Source organism: Oenanthe melanoleuca, chromosome 5, assembly GCF_029582105.1.
Source record: "Oenanthe melanoleuca isolate GR-GAL-2019-014 chromosome 5, OMel1.0, whole genome shotgun sequence".
NCBI classification, from domain to species: Eukaryota; Metazoa; Chordata; class Aves; order Passeriformes; family Muscicapidae; genus Oenanthe; species Oenanthe melanoleuca.
In genome coordinates, this window is record NC_079339.1 from 16,182,367 (window position 1) to 16,204,969 (window position 22,603).

The 22,603-nt window shown below is 42.6% G+C and overlaps 1 protein-coding gene across 1 annotated transcript in view; it reads right to left on the reverse strand.

Moving 5' to 3' along the window:
- Positions 1–903: 903 nt before the first annotated feature.
- Positions 904–22,603, reverse strand: part of BRSK2 (BR serine/threonine kinase 2) — a 302,815-nt gene continuing 281,115 nt past the window's right edge. The window contains 5 exon segments of the mRNA XM_056493648.1: positions 904–3,165; positions 3,168–3,333; positions 3,335–3,529; positions 4,245–4,309; positions 15,367–15,414. Of these exon segments, the coding sequence (XP_056349623.1) occupies positions 3,074–3,165; positions 3,168–3,333; positions 3,335–3,529; positions 4,245–4,309; positions 15,367–15,414 (566 nt within the window). The 3' untranslated portion in view covers positions 904–3,073.

Consider the following 22,603-nt stretch of genomic DNA (forward strand, 5'->3'; position numbering starts at 1 on the left):
CCTATAAACACTCTGGCTTTTTCCTAGATGAGAGTGTATAGAGAGTAGATAAGAGGCAGGGCAGAGGCTCTGCAGCCACCCTCACCTCGCCACAGCATCCCTGAGGCCGAGGTGGCAGCTTGGAACCTTCCAGAAGCTCTCCTCCGCCTTCCCTGCCGGCGGGCGGTGCCGTGAGGGGCAGGCACCTCATGGCCTCTGCTGGAAACCCGGCCTGGCCCGACCCGGCCCGGCCTGGGGGCAGCTCTGGGGAGAGCACACGGGCGGGGCAGCAGGGGACACGTCTGGGGCTGGCCGGGCTGTGGGGAGCGCCAGGCTGGGGCGTGCTCAGGGCCCTGCTGTGAGCCCGGGCCTGCCACGCTCCCCAGCCCTGAGGGAAGCTCCTGCTTTTCCCAGGGATGTACCAGCCAGCTCAGCGCCCTGAGGGAACTGCTGGGGGCAGCAGCCACACACAACAAACCCCGGACCCACACGTGCCAGGGACGTACCTGAGCAGCCTTTTCAAATGTGTGGGACTGAGTGTTTCAGGCAGGGAGGGTGCAGAATTCCTTCCTACAGCTAACGCTGGAAGCAACGCGAGAAGCTGCGGTTAGAGAGGAGAACAATCACAAGCAGTCGTGGTTTTTGGCACAGTGGTTTCCATCCAGACCAGACCTCGGGGGAGGTGTGATTGCTCTGAAACTTGGATTAAGTTTTTGGAGTTTCTTTACTGCAGAAAGCCAGGCCTATGGAGCTGTCCCTGCTCCTCAGACCCTGGTGTCAGTTCCACGGCCAGGAGGACGCTGCCTTCCTTCAGCTGCCATCCTCAGCTCCTCGGGTGCAGGACACTGTGCCACGGTACTTACCGGCTCTGGCACCGGCCAGGAGTTTGTTTGCATGGACATAAACAGGACACTCGACAGCTGGTATCTTTACTGAATGAATTTATTGGTTTTTGAACTAAAGTTGCTCACAGTTATTTAACAAGGGATACATCAGATTTTTTTGTCCATTTCAAACCATTAAATAATGTCAGTTTGTGTCTGTATATGTGTGTGTGCGCGCGTGTGTGTCTTCGAAGTACAAAATAGGAAGGATAACAAGAGGTATTGCTTTCATTTATTCTTATATCTTGTGTAAGTAATCCCCTTCCTGCTTGTACCACATGGGTTTTGCTGATATAGGTATTTTTAAATTATTATTATTATCTTGTATTGAAATCCCAGCCTTTTGTAGAGGTACAATGTAACAGAAGCATCAAAATCTATACACAAGGGAAGAGAAAAGAGGGAAAAGAAGGACGGGGGTGATGGGAGGGGAGCTCGGAGGAGAAGTAGAGAGAGGGCAGAGGCAGGAAAGACAACGAAAGCAAAAGAGACTAATTTACAGCAATGTCATGCAATTAAAACTGCCCCCCTCTCCTGCACCCTTGCCTCCCCCCCTCCCCAGCCATCACCCCCTGGTGTCTGACATGCACACAGCAATACGAGAGAGAAAAGTTTAAGAATAGGGAAAATAAATAAATAAATAAATAAAGCAAAAAAAAATTAAAATAAATCCCTCCCATTTGGGGGAATGGGGAAACAGGGCAGAAGTCAAAGGTCTTTGCCCCAGTTGTGTCTTTAAAAATTCTTTTTAATCTTCAAACCTATGTACAAGTAAAACTGGTCCAAGAAGGGGTAAAATGATTAAAAAAAAAAACAACAACGACAACAACAACAAAAAGAACTCATCCAACATTATCATTAAAAAAAAAATCTTGCGATACAACATACACCCATAGGAACCCAACGAGCAGCAATCGAAGGTCATAAAAGAGCTGAACACTAATGCTAAGCCTACATTCTTAAAATCTCAGTCAAGAAATACTTCTCACTGTGTTTTGTCTTCCACGCGTAAAACCACGTTTTTTTGTTTGTTTAACCTTTGAACTTGGGCCAGAATAAGTTACACTTGGTCACATAATTCTTGAGGAGGAGGAAAAAAGGCTGCAATTCTTCTTTCTCAAAGTCACAAAATGAACACTTACAAGGTTTCTGTGTCCTTTTTCCTCCTCCTCTGCAAAATAAATAAGAATCAATGTTGCCTCTACACAGTCATTAAACAGAAGATATATCTAACAGCTTATTTTTTTAAATATATATATATGTATATATAAATAACCAAGACCTAATAACTGAAACACAAAAAAAAAGGTCCCCATCCACCCAATCCCACCCTCCTCCCCTTCAAAAAAAAAAAAACCAAAAACAAACAAAACCAAAACAAAAACTTTATAAAAATATCTTGCAGTAAATTTTAAAGTTTACAGTAGCTTCGTGATTAAGTCTCCCATTGCCCTGACTCCACCTTGTCTTGCTCTGATGAACTAAGTGCCAGTGATTTTGCACACACACACACATACACACAGAGGAAATAAAACCCAATATAAGTCTCTTTTCTTCCTCCTCTTCATCTTCTTTTTTTTTTCTTTTTTTTTTTTTCTTTTTTCCTTTTTTTTAAGAAAAAAATCACCCAAGCCAACAAATGAAACTGGTAACTTAAAGAAATAATACTGATATCAATGCAGCACTAGCAACACAACAATTGCCTCTAAATGCAGGGTGTGGTGGAGGATCCAGCTGGTTGAAGAAGGTCCCAGCGCGGTGGCACAGTGGCAGGGAGTTGACAGGTGGGGAGGAAGGTGTTGAAGGAGGAGCAGCAGTAGCAGCAGTGGCAACTGTGCCTGGTGATGGGAGAGACAGTCCTTGGCAGAATCTTGTCCCTCTTCTTTGCTACCAGAAGTTGCCTTTTCCCTAAGGTTTAATGTTTTGTTTGTATGTGTTTATTCATTGAACCCCCTCTCCCTCCTATGTTTACTCCTTTCCCCTTCCAGCAGGTTAAAAAGCAAAATGATACAGTAGAAAAAAACCAATTAGTTTGTGTGTATATATATATATATGTATGTATGTATATTTATACATAAATATACACACATACATACATGTATATATAAAAAAAGGGGGCAAAAGAAAAGGAAAAGGTGGTGGGGAGAAAAAGAAAAAAAAGATAAGAAAATCCCGTGATGAAGCTCCCCAATATTGTCTTGGTTCAACGCTTAGTTTTGAGTTGCTCCTGGCTGGTTTCTGATGAGAACGCGCTCTGGATTCATGGAACACTGCGCTCCCGCTACACCCGTCTCCTTCCCACACCCTCCCTCTCCGGGCTGCGTTCACCTGCGCGGACAGAAGTTGCCAAGGGTAAATAATTCACTCCAACAATTTGCAACCTCCTTTGAGCCCAGACTCTGCAATCCCACAACTGAGCAGATCTCTCTTGTGGAGCACCAAAAAAGAAAAAGAGAGGGGAGAAAAAAAAACCACCAGGCGTGCACTGGGGAGGTGTCTGGGGAAAAGTGGGGGAGAAGCCCACTTCCTGAAGGGAGAGGGGAGGCTGGGAACCTCAAACAGGACTGGTCCTTGGACAGTCTACATCGGTTGCCTTCCGTCAACAAGTGTCCGCAGAGCACAGAAGGTGAAGCCGTGGCTGACATGTTAACTTTTCGGGATAATTCCTGGTAGCAGAGCGGAAACAAGTGGTGTCGTCAGAAACACAGAGAGAGCATGAACAGAACAAGAAACAAAACTAAAGAAACCAAAAAAACCAAAAAAACCCAAAAGCCAAAAAAACCAAAAAAACCCAAAAAATCAGGAAGGAGAAAAAAAGCAAAACATTCAAAAAAAGGGAGGAAAAAATCAATCGAAAAAACCACAACCCAAGATCTGATGAACTGGGTTTGTCATCTGTGCTACCTTTTCTTTTCTTTCTTTTCTTTTCATTCTTTCATTCGTTTGTTTTTGTGTTTGTTTCTGAGATATATATTATATATCATATATAAATATATATATGTATATATATACAGTCATTCCTTCATACAAAATTTGTCTATAGACAGTTTTGTACTGTTGTGGCAAGGTATATACATCCTTCTAGTTTAGAGTCTAGCTTGCTAAGGAATATTCTTTCATTCTTTCTTGCTTTTTTCTTTTTGTTTTGTTTTGTTTTTTTTGTTTTTTTTGTTTTGTTTTTTTTTTCCTCTCTCTAAGTTATTTAATTTTTTATGTGTTTATTTAAGGTTGGTCTTGTAGGCCGACTGATGAGACCATCTTTGCCTTGTCTTTGCCAGCAGGGTACTTATTGTCTCCTCTAGACCCATAGTCATTAGAACCGGAATCGCTCCGCTTGCTGTTTGCGCTATGCTTGGTTGGCGTGCCGGGGGGATGGCTCACCTGCCCGTTCTTCTCGTCTGAAAAAAGTTGTTTAATTACGTCAAAGAAGTTACTCAATGGGCTGCCTGGGTACACAAAACAGAGGAGACAAAAAAAGAAAGAAATAAAGAAGGAAAAAAAAAAAAAACGAGAGGGAAAGAGAGAAAAAGAGGAGAGAAAGAGAGAGAACAAACAAACAAATGAACAATGGGGTTTTTAACGAGAAGAACACGATGAGGAGATCCAGAGCCACGTGCGTGGGGGTGTGTGGGGGATGAAGACAATGAGCAGGAAGAGGAAGAGTGTTTAGGATGGGACACCTACAGAAACAAAGAACCTGGGAGCATAAAGCACCTAGGGGGAAGGTCCTAGGTTTTTCCTGAGTGGGGAAGCATTGCTCTCTCACCTGGCAGGAGGACACAGTACCACGTGACTGAAATAGGTCAGTCCATTACCTGGCCACTCCATATGGAAATGTCAGTGACTGTTATGGTGGACACAGGCAAATCCCATCCTACTCCTGCTGTTACAAACACAGGGTATTTCCATGTGGCTGCCCACTGATGATTTACTTTGCAGCCTTGCTAAGCTCTCTGTCTACACGAGGCATTAGGCTTTCCTTGCTGGCATTTTATTTCGTTCTGAGTTTCTCCTTGCCACCTTGTCTTGATTAAGCCTGAAGCACCTGAGTGGTCCCAGACAACCATCATTTGGAAAATGAGCTATGGCTGAGATGATTGTTGCCATCTGCATGTGTGGTCTGTGGTTTGCACTTGCTGGCTTCTATGCACCTTCAGATCCTCCCTAAACAGGTACCTGGAAATGAAGATGCTGAATATGGAAGCAGGCTGTTATACATCTGCCTGTTTGTGGGACCTGGCAGGGTAAGACCTACTACCCCACTATCCTGAATTTATGCTCTCTCTCCAGCACAGCACTCCATGGCACTGACATGAATTCCAGTGCAGTTAGGAGCCAGAGAGGGAGGCAGAGTGTGTGCTACTGGAACAGGCATCTCCTTAAGCCAGTCCCTAGATCAGGCTGCAGTGTTAACAAGGACTGGGCACTGTGGGCCTCCAGGAAGCACAGTCATCTGCTCTTAATCTACTTCTGTGTTAGAGGGTGTGTGGAAGGTCGTACCTGAGGAAAGGCTCTGGGATGCTACTGAGGGAAAGAGACCAGCTACTTCCCTTTTATTGGGAATTTCCAGTCCTTTTTCATTTTCTTGGATTGGGGGATTAATCTTTATCAAACATAGGAAGGGTCACACTAAACTCTTTGAACATGGATATTGAGGGTGTTTTTTATCTGATGTACACCATGGAGGTTATACCTACTAATGATCATTAAAACTCCATGATGGTTTTTTCAATATTGAGGCTGTTGCCTCTACTGTTCTATCAAATTCAAATAATTTTTATCTCCAGCTCCTGGAAAGAAATGGGCACCTTGTACCTGCCTCCCAATGTGGCAGAATGCTATGAAGAGTGGAAGCTTTCATCCCCAAGATGGGAACATTCTGTCAGGGGCAAAGGGCTTCCTCATAGCGGAGACTGGTGGACACTGGTAGCTTGATCATAATGTATTTCCCTTCACTTTAATAATTCCAAACATAACCCAGTAACTACAGCAGGCAAGCACTTTCTGTGCACAGCAATTCAACCGAAGAGCTTGTTGAGTACTTTCTTATTCTCTAATGGAAAATGCTAGACAGATATCATCACCTTACACAGAGAAAAAGGAAATACATAGTATTTGTGCTTTGCAAAATTGAATGTGTTACTCCTTTTTTTCCTGCCCTAACCAGGTAGTGGCTGCTTTCCCCTGCTTGTTAACAGGTATTGAGAAAAATCAAATGCCTGGCAAATACAGTGAAGAATCTTATTAATCTAATTAATTCTTCGACTTTCTGTGCCTGCTGCTTTGTGGTTAATGTTCTGCTTGCCCTGGTTCTGTCACTCAGTTACACTAAAGCTAAAAGCAACAGGCTGTGAGTTTCTGGAAGGGCATCATTCACCCAACTGACTGAAGCCTTACTGATGGGTACAAACAACCAACCAGGCAAAGCACGTATCTCAGTTTCCAACTAAGAGGAGAAAGGCTTTCACTAAACTCAGTCACTGGACTCAGGCCTCCCTGAGCTCCACCTGCTCCCTTTCACATGCATGCAAATGCTTGGCAAAGGGGATATCTGTTCCACATCTATGACTTCTATGTCAGAGATTTCCTGAAGCCTCCCTAAAAGTGTTTTAGGTTTGTGGGCACACACTTTGCACAGACTCACTTTTATCTGCTCAGATTCATTTCTACTTCTTTTAGGTGGATACCATTTTTCAATGAAAAGAGAAAAAAGAAAGCAAACACTCAGCCTTGAATGCAGGAATGTGGGCAGATCTGGTTCTCAGGTGGCTTTGGACCCCTCATCTTTGTAAGCAAATGGAGTCAGCAGAGAGAATGAAAAAGAGCACTGAAAAAAATGCTGGAGAGGAAAAGACTGCTGGGTTGGGAGAAAAGAGTAGGGGAATACCTCTAGTTATTCAGCTGAGCAGCTTATTTAACAAGCTTAGAGGGAAAGAAGAGGGCAGAGTAAGCAAGGCTCTGCAGGAATTGGGAAAGTTTTTTGTTTTCATATAGACAGGAACAGTGACAAAAGTACAACTTGCAAGAATGGAGCAGTAAAACAGTTTAGAAATTATATATCTTGTATTTGCTGGGTCCTGATACAGGACTTTTAACCATCCTACTAAAATACACAGCCCATGTTTCATCCACCCTTTCTCCTCCCCATGCCCTACCGGCTTTCAAGTGCCTGGAGATTTATTGCAGCAAAAGTATTTAACAGTCTGCTTTTCACTGCCTGTATCATTATTGGATTCCTTACAATCAGCATTTTTCAGTTAAAATTTTAATGTGAGGTATGAAAATCCTTAGGGATGTTTAGAGAGCTACTGGAAACTAAAACAGGCCATTTCACTAACCCTTTCCTTCCTTTGCCTTTTGTACTTGTAATTAAATAGTAGGTAATAATGCCCTCCTGTCCTGGAAGTCAAGGAAAAACTGATGCTGGGCTGGTGTTCACACCACTCTTTGGATAGACAAGGAGTCCTCATGCTTTTACTCTGTAGATACACAAGAATGGGTCAGCTATGCTGGAAGCATGAAAATGGTGCAGGGTGTTGCTCCTGTTAGTTCTCAGTTCCCTTTGAGGTTCTAAATCCAGTAAAACAAGACTTGAAAATGCAGGCGATGATGGATTGGAATAGGTTTTTCAGCAATCTTCCATGCCTAGCATTGCCATTCAGTGCAAGATGTGTCATAGGCTCTTACACCTGGAAGTCCATCAGGGGCCTCAAAAAAGCTGCCTTTCTTATTTCAGAAAGTGAGATGATATCCCATTTCCTCTGGACAGGGATGAAGGTTTGGCTCAGTGATTCTTCAGAACATCCCTGGTGTTTCATGCACAGACTAAGGTCTTCTTTCCCCTTGAGAGCAAATGTTCATCAGCACAGAGCAAAGAAAGTGTAAAGGGTAGAAAGGGTGAGAAACTGAGAGAACGATCAGAGGCAGGAGGGGAGGCTCAGAGCATTAGGTTTATGTCTGTTAGGAGGAGATGGATATGTGCAATTTTGAGTTAGACTAAGGAGCTGTTTGCTGCAAGACAGGGAAAGGGAATGGGTTTGAAAACAAGCACTGAAGCTTATGAAAGGGTCATGTATTGAAGGGGTGCTGAGAGAAATATATTTATGGAGAAGGAACTGGTTTGGGGCACCAGTGTGCAGCACTGTCACAGCCAAATATCATGAAAGAAGTCAAAACTGTCAATGGAGCTGAATATAACAAGAACTAAAAAGAAGAAACAGGGCTAGAGATAAGACACAAAAACATAGAAGGAAGCTGGGCAGGCAGTTTGTATCAACCCTCACAGTCCTCAGTATATCATCTGCTGCTCTTAGGAAGCCTGTCTGACACTGAGCTAGCCCCAGTGGTGTCACCACTTTGAGAAGCCAAGTGAAAGTGGAGCACTCAGGTAAGACAGGAAGGAGAAAATAAGGGGAATCACTCCAAGCAGCACAAGTGAAACCAGGAAAGGATGCACCTGGCAAAGACCCTGCTCTGACCTTGTAAAGACCCTCACAGCCCTCCACAGAACATAACAGCAGGTGGTGAACAAGCAGCTTCAGGACAAGCCTGGAGGCTTCAGTTACTGATTAAAGTCTGCTGTTTTGTAACATTTTTAAGACAGTCAGATAAGGACTTGGCCCTCTTTTCACTGAAGCAAATAGGAACATGCCCATTGCCTTCACAGAAGCAAACCCTGAGGCACTTCCCTCTCCTGTGAAACCATCTCACTGAAGTCTTTGTTCTGTTAATGCACTAATCCTTGTGGTGCTGAACACAAAAGTTGCACAAAACAAATATGCCATCTGTGGGATTATCCTCTACCTTTTCTTTCTGTATAGCCTGGGATACTTTGGGTTTCTGCATATATATCTTGGGCTTTGGGAGAAAGTGATTCAGAAAACACAGGTCTGCAGTGGGAAAAGACATATTTTCTCAACTTGACTTCTCTTACTTCTTCCCCTGTTGCTTTCACATCTTTCCCGATTGTCTTTTGTCTGCCTCTGCTACTGAGGTTTTTCTCCTTTACTCATTCCTTTCTCTTTAGCCCTTGTCTTTCTCATCTCTAGGTTGCTCTGTTTTTGATAGCAGCTATGGTTGCAGTGAACCATGTAACCAAAATACAACTTCTTTTAGGTAAAGCATTAAAGCACTCCTTAATGGGTGACAATCCATTTTCTTTCAAATCTATTTTGCTACTTTTATAGAGTTCTAGCCCTCTTCATTAAGACAAGGCATTTTTTTGATCTGTTTCCTTGCTTTCTGCTGGCAGAGTCCCTTTTGCCTTCAGAAACAAATGACTTAAAATACAGAACTCACTCCAAGAGTATATGCAGTGAAAGGGATAACAGAAAGATAGAGTGGCCCATTCCTCTTTGTTTAGTTACAGTACTGTGTAGAAGTCTCCCTCTAGACTGAAAAGGCCCCAGCCTAAGCACTGTACAAGTCCAAATCAGACAGATGCCTCACCCTGCCCACTAACTACTGACAGAAAGTCCAGGGAACAACTCCAGTTTCTTGGCAGGAAACCTGAACTGCAGCTGGGAAAGGTGCTTTTCAGAGCCCTTAGACTCTGCCAGTAAAAATGCCAACTGAAAACAGTGTCTGCAGGAACAAACTGCAGAACTATTCCAGAACTACTGCAGAACTGAGGAACTACTCAAGTTATGACACAGCATTGGCACAGGTATCCATGCCACTGGCAAGTGGGAACTTCCAATTGCTACTTATCTGGGCAAACCTGAACAACCAACCTGATATTTAAATGCTCTATAACCCATTCTTGCTCTCACTCCCCTAAAATATCCCATCTCCTCTTCAGGAGGGTGTCCCAATATTTGTGTCTAGCATCCAGATAGCCATTCTCTGTCTCGCACATTTTTTTGCTCCCTCTCATAAATCTACAGTGAAGCTGGGATCCAGTTCAGCCTCTCCTCACAGTATTACTGAGACAGGTAGCTCTGGAATAATGAGTCAGGGAATGGTGAACACAGGCAGCAAAGCCCTGAAGGGATGAGGCCCATCTCCTTGCTGCTGCCTCCAGCAGAGCTAAGGCATGAATAAGGGATCAGGAACCAAAGGTGTCTGTTACTGATGAAAAGCTCTGGCCAATCCAGCACCACCACGTTAACATTCAAAAAAGGAGACATGATGATGGAGAGGACGGAATCATACATTCATTTGGACAGCTGGTGGCACTGAAAGAGCAGGCAAGGATAGTGGTGGGATGAAGAGATGCCAGATTCGGTTATGGAGTCATGCTCTTCTGGCAAATTGGCTGGTAAAGGTTTAAGCCCATGAATTTTTTGTATCTGCCTGTCGTTTTATACAGATCTGCCTGCACAAGTGTGTGCTGAGAGGAGAAAGTGATGATCCACAGCTGTAAAACCACAGCAAATGACAGTATTGTTGCTATCCATTCTCTTAAGAGATTTCTGCAGCTTTATTCCTATCTTTTTTCCTATAAAAATACCAGAAATGCACTGGCATTTAATAACACAATTTTGATCTTTCCTGCCAGATGGATGTTCACATATTATGTTATGGGTTTCAAGTTCTTCAACCTGTTCCTAAGGAGACAGATGACCTGTGCACGCTGGTGAAATGTTACTTCCTCATTTCCACTGAATAAACCACTTCAAAACATGATTTCATCTTCTGGGAAGCCATCTCAAACTTAGCTTAGTACAGCAAGCAAGTATTTCCATGTAGCTTCCTGGAACACTGGCTATCATAAATAAAGTACTGTGATCTTTAATTAAGAGTAAGATATCTGTGTTTTTCTGTATTAGACATTATTACAGAGAAAGAGGAAGAGATCTTGTACTGCATAGTAAAAATCTAACTATAGCTGTCAGAATAGGATTTGACATTAATCAAATAGTTCAATACATCAGAATTAACTTTTAGCCAAGCCGCCTTTTTTGTGGCTACCTTCTTCTACAGTGCAAAACATGAGGCATGAATTGGAAAAGAAATGTCTCCCCAACACAACACTAGATACAGAACTACAGTATGTAGGGAGTCAGCCATTCCTTTGGACAGCAAAGGATACTGACAGAATGGGCGGGGATAACTGAGAAACCTGGCTTGAACTCTTTAGAACCACTGGCTTACTTGTTGTCATCCACCCAATTTGAATGAATATTTGATCTCTCAGGTAGGTCTTTCTCCTTTGTCTCTCACCTGGATCACAATTTGAACTGGAGAGGTAGCCATGCTCAGGAAAACCAGGACCCAGCACATTTTTCAGGAATGTTCATAAAACCCCATTGTTCTGATCACCTCATGGTGTGGCAGTGCTCACAAGAGCCTTTCAGCTGTGAGGGCAGCCTGTGTTTTTTTCTGCAGGTTTTGACACCAGTGTTTCTGCCAACAGTTGCAACCTTTTGACTGCAAATCACAAACCTCCTGTTCCATTAAACAACTACTTTCAGAAGCAGGATTACTCTAATTAATGCCAATATGGGTCAGGATCACTTCCAAGAACCAAGTCTAGGTATTTGCTGCTGTTACTAAAACCAAAAACTGACTCTAAATAAGCACTCATAAAGCTACAGGCTGCAATTGCAACCCAAATGTGATGCAACCAGTTGGAAACTACAAAATGATTCCTAACTTCTCAAGTAGATTGGAATACTATGGGCATGGGCTTGTGTCTGTATGAATCAAACTGTGTTTGCTGGGAGCTACAAAGAGAAACTTTTACTGCAGCGTGGTTCTCTGTGTGCAGAGGATGACTGGTCATGGCCAGCAAGATCAGATGGCTCTGCACAGAAAAAATGTCAAGTCCTAAACACTGGAAACAAAAGATCTGAGAGAGATACACTGGTGAGATATGAAAGTCATGGATTTGCTATGCTTCTGGTTCGACCAGATAATTTTGGTGACAGCCACTGATGCTCAAAAGGACTCCAAAAGCTTTTTGTTTAAGTCTGGTGCCAGGAATCCAGGTTTTCAATCATAAGCAGCAATACAGGATACATATTTAAAAGTAAACACAAGGCCTTCTTTCCAGCCTGCATAGGGTTATTGTCCAAGATTTTGCAGGAGTGTATGGTTGTGCAGTGCCTAACATCATCTGACTGGAGCTGCACTAGTTATCCATACTAATAACCTTCTCCTCCTCTTCTCTTCACTCTCTTTCCATGCCACTGTGCCACTGATACAACTGAAGAATTTATTGAGAATCATCAGAGAAGGAGAATAACAAGCAAAGATGGCCTTATCTAGAAGTAAAATTTGTCCTCAAATAGTGGCAGTGTGAAGACTGGGAAGTTTGCAGTCTGTCTGGGTTAATCTCAAAGGTAAAGTGGAAGATAAGGCAGGCTTTTCAGAGGTTCCTGTCAGCAGCCAGCACCTTGGCAAAACATACTTGCCAAGGCAAGGACTCCAAAAAAATGGGAATGGCTGGGAAGAGAAGCTATATCAAAGGCTACATACCAAAGGCCCTACCATGAAACCAGTCATCCAAAGAAATTCTCAGCTCACTACATTAAAGACTTGAAGTTAGTGAACTAAAATTTGTGAAGGCTCTTTCCTGATCAGTGACTACTGAAATGGCACCATAGGCTTCTGTGTGGTGTGAATCACTGATTCAGATCCAATGTATTCAATATACAATGAATGATACTTGCTTTTAAATTCCCAGCTTTGTGGTTGAAGCTGGAGGGCTTTTCAGTTTATGTATTATCTTGATTTTTGTTTTTAATGTAAAGGCTCTGCAGAACCTATTAGAACCTTAATTATACAATCTATTCTTCAGTGAGATAGACATAAATACCAGATTAGATGGTAATAAACAGTTTTCTCAATCCTGCTTCAAAAGAAATGGAATCCAGCTTGTCCTTTTACATCTGTGCTCATTTTATAAGGCTTAACAGCAGCACATAAAATGGTAAAGCTTATTTGTCACTAAACTGATTTGGCTGAGAATACACACAGGAATAGATCAGCTAAAGTATCATTCCTGTAGATGGTTTTCAGGTTACAGCTGTATTTTATATGTAAATACTTTAATTTTTACAAGGTAAATTTAATCTTATGAACAGACTTCATGGAAACCAATTTAGTCGTTCTGACAACAGCAATGCCCACTCCCCTGCTGAGATGGGTGGAAATATTTCACTCCAGCATGCATTTCAATTTATTATGAGCCAGATTCTTTTCTTCTATTGTGAAATACTACAAGTTGGCAGCAGTTTTCTCGTTTGCACAGGTAGGGTTGATAGAGCAGCAGTTGTGTCATTTGGATATTGACAGCTCCTATGACAAACCTCGGCTGTTTAACATTAACTTGTTCTCAATGCCACTGGCTGTATGCAAAAGCACTTCTCAGACTGATGACCAGTGTTAGCAGAAGATGAGATAAAAATTTAAATGATAAAAATTTAAATGACTAAACAAATTTGCCTTGCCATTAATTACAGCCTTCAGTGGTTTACAGTGGGCAAAAACAGTTCCTCATTCCCACCCCAGTTTTCAAATGGCTGAGCCAGGCCTAAGGAACCTGATTAGCTCTTCCTGCTACAGCGTTAACTCTTTTTGCAAGAATGACCTCCTGTGCTCACTGACAGAATAGGGAACAACAAGGAGGCATAAATCCCCAGAGGATACAGTTTTTCATACACTATTTATTGTTACTAGATGAACATTGTGTCAGCATCACGGGGGTTTCTCATCTTCAGAACCACACAGAATGGTTTCCCAAAAATAGGCAAAATGCTCACATGGTTCCCTTTCACTCCCCTGCCTAAACCATGGGTGAACTCTAGCAGAAGAAACAGCTCTTCACTCTACACGAGGGTGGAATTCATCATGGTGCAGTCACCACATTTTACACTGTGATTCACCAACAGGAATGTGATTTAAAGGAAACAGCTCCATTAAACCCCTACAGGCCATCCTGTCTCTTCTCTCTCCTTGTCTTCTGTCTGTGCTGCAGCTGCCACAAAACAGTCTCCCTGCTGGCCTTCACCTTGTCCTCTTTGTCCCTTGTTGGATTGCTGCTGACACGGTGACAGCTGGAGGGCCTGCATGAACTGTGAGTGAGCAGTGATGCTCTCTTCCTAGAGAATGCAGGGCACTGGCTGGTTATCTCTATAGCTCAATTAACTTGCAAGCAATCAGCAGAATCAGCATTTTGTATTTTTGTATGATGTGAATACCAGATTCCAGGCAAGAAACAAAGTCTTGAGGAAGAAGACAGATTTGCTATCTGATGCCTTTAAGAAGCTGAAGGTCTGAAATGAGTCTTAGTGAGATCAGAAAAGTCACCCAAGAACTTTAAGAGCAAAGGAAAAACTCCCGCCAGCAAAGCTGAACTTAAGGGAAAGAAATTGCCTGAAACACAAGAAACAGGCCAAATTCTGCCTCCGTCACACATGCATAAACCTAATATTACCTCCACCATGACAACTTCCCGTTATGGTTACAGACTCCAGAACAATTCCAGAACAACTTTCTTCAGTTAATGAAGAGATAGTGTGGCAGCTGCAGGTCCAGCTGGAGAGCGGCACCAGCTCAGTGAACACTTCCCTAACATCTTGTCTTCCCTTTCACAGAGATATCTGAACTCAACCTAGATACCAGGATGGAAATCCAAAGAGAAGAGAGTTCTTATACAAAATCTTTCTGTATAAGACATGAATAATAGGAAAAAAAATCTCTCTTAGTATTTGGGTATTTCCACTGTTGTATTTGGAGCAGTGAGAAGAGGCACAAGTAATGAAAGAAAGAATACAGTCCATGTGTGCAGAGAGGTGAGGAAGGCTAGGGACAAATTAACCACAATTCATGTAAGCCCAAGCAAGCTAAGCTGAAAGTTTTGCAGGAAACTTTTTCTTATTCCTAGCAAAATTTCAAATCTTCAGTAGGTTCACTACCCCTCCAGCTAGAGACACAGCATCCTTCCCCAAGTCCAGAGTGGAACTATGACAGTTCCCACTAGCCAAGTGTCTGACATAATATGCAGTGTATCTTATGCAGAATTTAAAAGGGTCATACCCCAAGGACATCTGAGGAAGAAGGGGGTGGATGCAAAATGGAATTAAGTACCACAGCATTCCTTTCTCAACAAATAGCAGGAAACCAAGGGAGACAGCAGCTAGCAGGGCAGCATTCAGCTTCACTGCAGAAAAGGGACTGAAGAATCATGAATCAACAGCAGCAAGTAAAGAAAGGAGGAAACAAAAATCAGGAAAGAAAAAGAAAATCACTGGCCTGGGTTACAGTGAGAGAGGGAATCTCAAGTGTAACACCACACATTTGTGCCATGAAGGGGAAAGCTGTGGTGGAGCCTGTGCATCTGTGCATGGATGGGGAGGAACAGAAAAAGGGGTATGTGTTTGTGTCCTCCAGGTGAGTGAAAGACATAGTGGGTTGTTACAGGGTGGGGTGCCTCGAAAAGAGCGTGGGGAGCAGGGATAGGGAAGGGAGGAGGTGCAACAGGACAGGACGGCGCAATATTATGTTGCTCAGCAGGGGCTGGGGAAGGTGAAAAGGCAGAAGGGAAGGAAGTTCTTACCACATTTGGAAAGTCTGCCAGTCATCAACTCCATACAGTTAGTGGTGTCTGGATCATAGAACGGAAAGAGGAGGAAGGGAGGGAAAAACATAAAAAAAGGTATCCATACCTCTGTGCATAAAGTAGTAACTTAGCACATTATTACCTGAAGCAGGAAACATATACACATCTTGGTGGTGTTTACACAACCCAGGCCAAATTCTGCCACCCACTCTATGCCAGTGCAAACCTGGCCTGTGACTGACAGTGGAGCTGCTTCAGTACTGCTGCCTCCACTCACCCCTTTGTCGTAGCTAGAGGTATTTATCTGCCACCACATTAGCAAAATATAAGCCTTGAATACAGTGTTTCACCTGGCTAGCTTTACAAATTAGCCTGTAACAGCCAGGAAATGTTCAGCCAGCTCATTTATCTACATCAAAAACCTGGAGAGGGGGAAGACATCTAGCCCCGTGTTATTGGACATGGAGTGAGGCTACTTGTACAGCTCAAACCATCTTTTAAACCCCACAGGATAATTTAGGATAATTTCAAAGTTTTAACCTAACTCAGTGTAATTCATTGTAATTTCTTACTCCTCTTGCTTTCAAGGTTAGTATTCACAGGCAATAGAAGCATTTTGGGAAAGGGTGGCAGAATCTGGCCCTAAGACATTATTGTCCACTTTGTGTATAGCTCCCATTGCCACAGACTCTGGGTGCTTCTTACTCAGGTGCAACAAGCAGAAGGAGCTCCACATGTTAGCTTTAAAACAGAAAGGCCCAGCCTAGCTGGACACTTCCATGTGGAACCTGCTGGCAAGCCAGATCTGCTGCTGTCAGCCAGGATTCCCTTGCATTTGGGATCTAAATCAACTGTGTTCCTGGGAAATGTGGAGTGCTCACTGCTGAGCAGGTGGATACCAGTTAAAGCACTCAGATCAGTCTCAGATCTCCTCTTGCCATTGATGAACACTTGGGTATTCAAGAAATAGGCTTCCTGGAACATGCACACATATGCTGAAAATCCCTAATTGCCAGGAAGCTCCAACTACTCCCTATCTGCTATAAAGTCTGCAGGACAGAGGGGAAGATAATTCCTCAGCATGCCTGCCCTTAAATATTGAGAAAAGTAATTTCATAAGAGGAGGAAGGGGTGCTGGATATGCTTGGGTGAGCTGAACTCATGCTAGAAGAGTATGGATAGGCACTCTTCTGATGCAGCCAGGCTTGTGCTGCACAGGTCACCTGGGAAAGCATGGAGTAGAGAGGGCAGCTGCTAGGTCCAGTGACACTGGTCAAAGCATCTAAGCAGTGGTTACATGCTCCTCATCCCTGAGGCTAAAAGTAGGCTGTCAGAGGTCAGTGGGAGATAACAGCCATGGAAGTTCTCTTAGAAAGGCACAAGACTGAGAAAGAAGAAGAAGGACGGAGGTGAAGGAGAACATTCAAGATCTAAAACAACATAACAAGAGGTGTCAGAGAGGCCAGGAGTTTACCTGCCTTTGAAATTCTTTGCCTACTCTGGCAGGCAAAGAATGTAATACACAATACAATTTCAATACATTTCTCCCTGAAGATACCTAGGTTTGAGAAGAGCCTACAGCTGCTGATCGAGTCAATGACTAGAAGTCCCACTCATGGGTCTGTATCATTTTTTTTCTTTACTAACTTGGAGAACTTTGTTGTCTTGTGCCTTTTAGGGGTTCCTGTTCAGCCCCCTCAGAGTCACCTACCCTTTGCTGTAATGCAGAGTGATGCAGATGTATAGTGGTAGACCCCAGAGCATTCATGCAACCATTAGCAGAACTCAGCTTTGAAAGAATACATAAGAGCAAAGAAAATGTCAAACATGACCAGAAGACAGTTTCTGACTCCTACCTCCAAAACCTGAAATTTTTCAAGTGTATCTAGACTGACTAGCCACACAGTAAGCAGAAATCTGGAAACCAAAAAGTAATATTTGGAAAATGTCAGAGCAGGTAAACATTGTGGCTGGTTACTAAGAGCCTCCTGAAATTGGCATTTCTGTTTCATTCTTCACTTTAACAAATTAAAAAGTAATCATGTCTCCTGAAGTTAACACTGCCTTTTTTCCTACATCATTTGCAGTCAGCACAGCTCTCTTTAGTACTTAAAGCCAGCTGTGCCAGGTCTACATACATTAATTGTGTCATTAAAATACAAGTTGAAAGACCGAGGCACAAAAAAAGGATTGTTAACAGAGCCTTTTTGACAGCAGAATATCTTGGGCTCTGGACCCCACTTGGTTCCCAAAGAAGTAAATTTGCATGTTATAATGATTTGCACGATAGAATTAGTTTTGATGGATAAGGAAAATTTTCTGAAATATGAGACTATGGAAAAAAATCAAACGAACACTGATAAAACCTCTAATTTGTCTTCCTTAAAACTTTTATGTACAACTATGCTTTGAATTCTCTGTATTGTCAGGGCTAGTCCCAGGAACTGCACAGGAATTAATTTTTATTTATATCATCTTTCCAACACCTGATCACATTGTTTTTCCCCGATTCCCAAGAAAGAGCCAGAGCTCATACTGCATCACTTGAAAGACACAGTGTTAATGTGTCTTCAATTTCTCTTTTAGAATAATTACTTTAATACTTCTTTCATTTCCATCATATCGTAACATCTGCTTTAGTAAATACTCTATGTGATAAAGTATTTCATCATTTTAAAGCAGAATTTTTATTCTAATTTGAAGTCTTAAGATTCTTGCCAGTCAGCTTCTGCTCATGGATAGTAATCCATAATCTAGTGACTGTGGGATCCAGGTGTTATGAGAAATGAATAAAGCCAGGGTCCAAAAGCTTTTAACTGTCTGAGAAGCACTGATGGGTCATGTAGCTGCATTTTTAATGTGTCCTGTTTCTTTTTTTAATTAAAACACTATGGCAGTGTCAGCTCTCACCCCTTCTGATGATAAGGCAAATCCTTATTTTATAGGAATTGCTGGAAGTCACTCACACTTTGGATTTGACCAAGACTCTTTCATAAATGACACCCAGTTCAGTTCATTAACAGGTGCCATACGCTTTGGTTAAAATAAGACCTCCCTTCAAAACGAGAAACAACCTCTGAATCTATTACTAGAGCTCTGTTGATTTTTTCTTTAATAATTGTCTTTATTCTTTAATTTCTATCCTACATAAATTTCAGGAGGAAGCTGCCTGGTTTGTGATGCTCCTGATATCTCTGAGACCCAGGAAATCTCACCCAAACAACTGCTCCTCTGAGATCTCCAGATCCAGGGCTGGATCCCAGAAAGCACTGAGCAGCTCCTGCCAGATGCTCATAGTCCCCAGTAAACACTTCCACTAAGGGAGATGATGTCAAGGGAGCCACCAGCTCCTCTGGCCCAAGGTAGTTATCATTCAGATTGAAAATTCCCCTGTGTTTTTGTCCTTATTTGAAATTCTCTGTTTTCCTATCAAAACTCTGGAGAGCTTGGACTTTTTTTCCTACATGCTTTATTTCTGGACTACCAGTAACTACTTCAGTTAATTTTAATGAAGGCTGTTCAGCAATAATATTAAAGCTGTTTAGCAAAAACACAGTGCTCTGCCAATCCAACCAGGCATTACAGGGCACTTTTTATAGGTGGAACTATGATAGCAAGACGAAGTAACTACCCTAGACACTACAAGAATGTAAGACACAAAAGGTTACAGAAGATTGCAGGAAACAAACTTGTGAGCTGAATGAGCCCCAGAAAAACTGACCTGCAATCCAATTCCAAACCGGCATTTGCAGAATCCTTCTTTTTTAAGTCTGCAGCTGGAAGTTTATCCTGCAAAGCACTTCATTTGCTCCTTACTCCCTTTTCCATCTTGATAAAATCCTTCACACGTTTGGAAATGTAGATTTCTGTAGGTTTCTTACTTTTTATTTTTTTGGGTAGCAATTTGCCAGCCCACAGCTCTTGTGAGCCATAAAATACCTGGAATTCACAGATCAGTGCTCTAGCAAGAATTTGCACCGTGCTGTTTTGAAGCTGGATATGGTTCTCAAAACACTTGTTTATGCTGATGAAAGGCACTTCCAGCAGTAACAGTGAAATGCTCTGAACTTGGAGATGGCAGTACTTAAAATCCGAATGAACCCAATAAATACAATAAGAAAAGGGAAAACCTTTCACAAAGAAGTTATAAAGATTATTTCAGTACTGCTGATTGACCAGAACATGGGAAAATGGGAAAAATCAGAATATGCAGCATCCCACACTTAAAGCCAAAGCTCAGAGAAGCAAGAAAATATTAGGGAAATAAAAATTGCTACCCTGTGAATGATCACAGATGGCTTTTGCGTGTCCCTATTCACCAGCTGCTACTATTACTCTTTCATGCAAAGGCATCAGAGAAAAACAGATCATGATTTAATGGAAAGAGTGCTGGGCTGAAACAAAGGAACAAATCTGAGATATTGTGCTCCGTGGAGAGAGATCTTTTTATCCCAGCAAAGGGCAGTCTGCCCAGGGATTACCTAAGTAGACATTCTGAGTATAAGGGCCCTGGATGGAGCCATTCATGGACAAGAGACAAGGCTGACTGCTCTCACAGACAGTGAGACTCCCTCTTGATCCCAAAGGGGTCCTTTCATAGTCTCACTGAGTTCAATGGCTTTTGTGATACCAGTAACAAGCACACATGGATAACTATTCTGGTTCAGACCAAAGGCCAAAACCATCTGAGAGTCAGACTTGATGATCCTTGCGGGGTCCTCTCAGCTCAGAATATTCAGTGATCTGTGATCTGGTGCTCTGCCTCCCTCAGCAGCCCCACAGACACCCAGGAATGAAAGAGCAAGCGAAGCATACAGAACATTTCTCCTACCACTGCCTCACTCAATAGGGTCAGGTCGGAGATTTCCTGAACCTGCTGTGGTTTCTCTGTTTAGCAATCCCATAAAGATTTCTCTGCAGGGAGTTATCCAACCTCCCTGTGAGTAAGAAGTACTCAGGGGAAGATGAGAATCTGTAAGCTCCTCACATTCAGAACCTGTTTCAGCAAGAAGTTCTACCAGTCTTAGATTACATGAAGAAACGTTTTCCAATTGCTTTTTTGGTACTTGGCTCCCACTATCTTATGCTGGCCTCTAGTTTCTTTCATTAGGAAGGAAAAATGAACAATAAATCCCTAAATCCCTCTCTACTTGTTCTATGCAAGTCATGAGTCGCAGAGGTGGTATTGTCTCAGCAGTTATGGCACAGAGGTCCTGAAACATTAGGATAAAAAGCTGGTATGTTGAACTAAATTTGTCCATTGAGACAGTGGGTTTTAGAAGCATTACATTAACTTTTGGAATGGACTTAATTTATTTACACTTTCTATCAGGGAGGGAATCTATTTTCCTGCTTCAGAGTATGCCAGAAGAAATACACACAGGCAGTCTTAGAAAGGAAAAATGGAAGTGAATGAAGGGATATATGGAGGAAGGGATATTGTAAGGTGCTCAAGTGTGACATAGAAACACATCTGCCTAAATCAGGTACATAACAATCTCACACACACACAGATGCATGGGCAACATAACATCTACGAACACTGTTTTCAGCTGGAGGAATGAAAAAGAGGAAAATGCATTCTGAAACCCAGGCAGGCCGGCTCAGGGAGCTGGGATGCTGCAGAGCAGATCAGAGGGGCAGCAGAGAGAATGACTCTCACTGCCATATGTCCATCAGGCCTTGCTGTTCTGCTTTATACTGAGTTCTTTAAATCTTCCCATTCTGCAGGTCTCCCTCTACACACCTTTCACAGATTGTTTGCATCATCCCACCTGTAACAGCATCAGAACTGTAAGGCAGGAGAGACAAGACACATAGGATGTGTCTGTGCACAAGGAGCTAGGAAAAACTCCCGTGCTGAACCAGAGCTGCTGGTCAGGGGACATGCTCAGAGCCATGGGGGCACAGAGTCTAACTGAAGGTGAACTCAGTCTGTTGCAGCAGCAGACTGCCTACAGAGTGTCCTCAAACCATGAACCTGAAGGACCCAACCACCACAATCCCTATGCAGTGTTCAGGGCTGGCAATATGGGAGAAGGGAAACCTAGACGACTTTGCTCTGTTTCTAGTGAGAAATGCTGATTAATTCCATGACAATTTCTAGAAAGATTTTGCATGTTTCCAACCAGACACCCAGCTAAGCAAGGTGCTGAATGTGAACTCTTCAGTCCTTTATCCCTTTACTTCCTCTTACTCTCACTGGCTGGGGATGTGAACTACTGGGGCACCCTACTTTGATCCAAAGGTTGTCTCTTTTTTGGTAACAATCCCTTTATTTCGCTTCCCTTCCTTTTCTCTCTTTCCTGTATCCTGCTCCAACTGAAAATTTTCAGGTTGACTTCTCTCATTTTCAAGAGACTTGCATATTCCTGATCAGGTCAGGTGGTGTGATACAGAACAGTTTGGCACCCTGTCTTGTGAGCTGTCTTACCTGGGTAAGTCCCCAGCCTAGAGAATCTAATTTTTAAATTTCAAGACACCATTAATTTTGGTTTTGCTCCATGTGGAGTTATCTGTTCCACTCTGGCACTAGAGGTCAGGCTGAGTTTTCCCTGCTAGAACAATATGCAATTATGTAGCTACAGGCAGCAGAAATAATATCATTTTTCCATTCCAAAACCAGAGCAAAACTGTAGTCAGATACATTTCTCATAGCAAAGTATACTGATAACACTTCCCTGAGTCTTGGTGAGATGAATGTTTCTTTATTCCTGCTATAATATGGCTCTCTTAGGGAGATATACTGCTTCACATGAAATTGTGCAATAGGGTTCAAATTTTTCTACAGAGCCTCAGTAGCTAGCACATATTAGAGTGAAGAAGTTAAGAGAGATCACTAAATTATTTACTTTATAAACTGTTTTTTCTTCACAGGAAAGTAAGGGTACACTTCATTCCAGAAGAAACAAGGAATGCTCAAATAACATCAGGAGTAATATGAAATATGTTTAAAGGATGCTTTTCAATCTCAATCCCCTCACTCCTACTTAGCCTCAGCATTTCCCAAGAGGAAGGGCTGGGCCTTCCTTGAGTTTGGAAGGGCTGCTTCCTTGAGTTTGATTTTATTTCAAAAGTCCACAGCAAAATCCTGAATCAACCATAGTTATAGTATCCTCATTTTCCCTGCTTCTGAACAGAATAACCCATGCGCTGGGCACCACTGTATTCCAGCATGTAGAAGGGTCAGGCAGTGCTGGAGGCCAAAAGCAAAGTTGACACTGAACTGAGCATA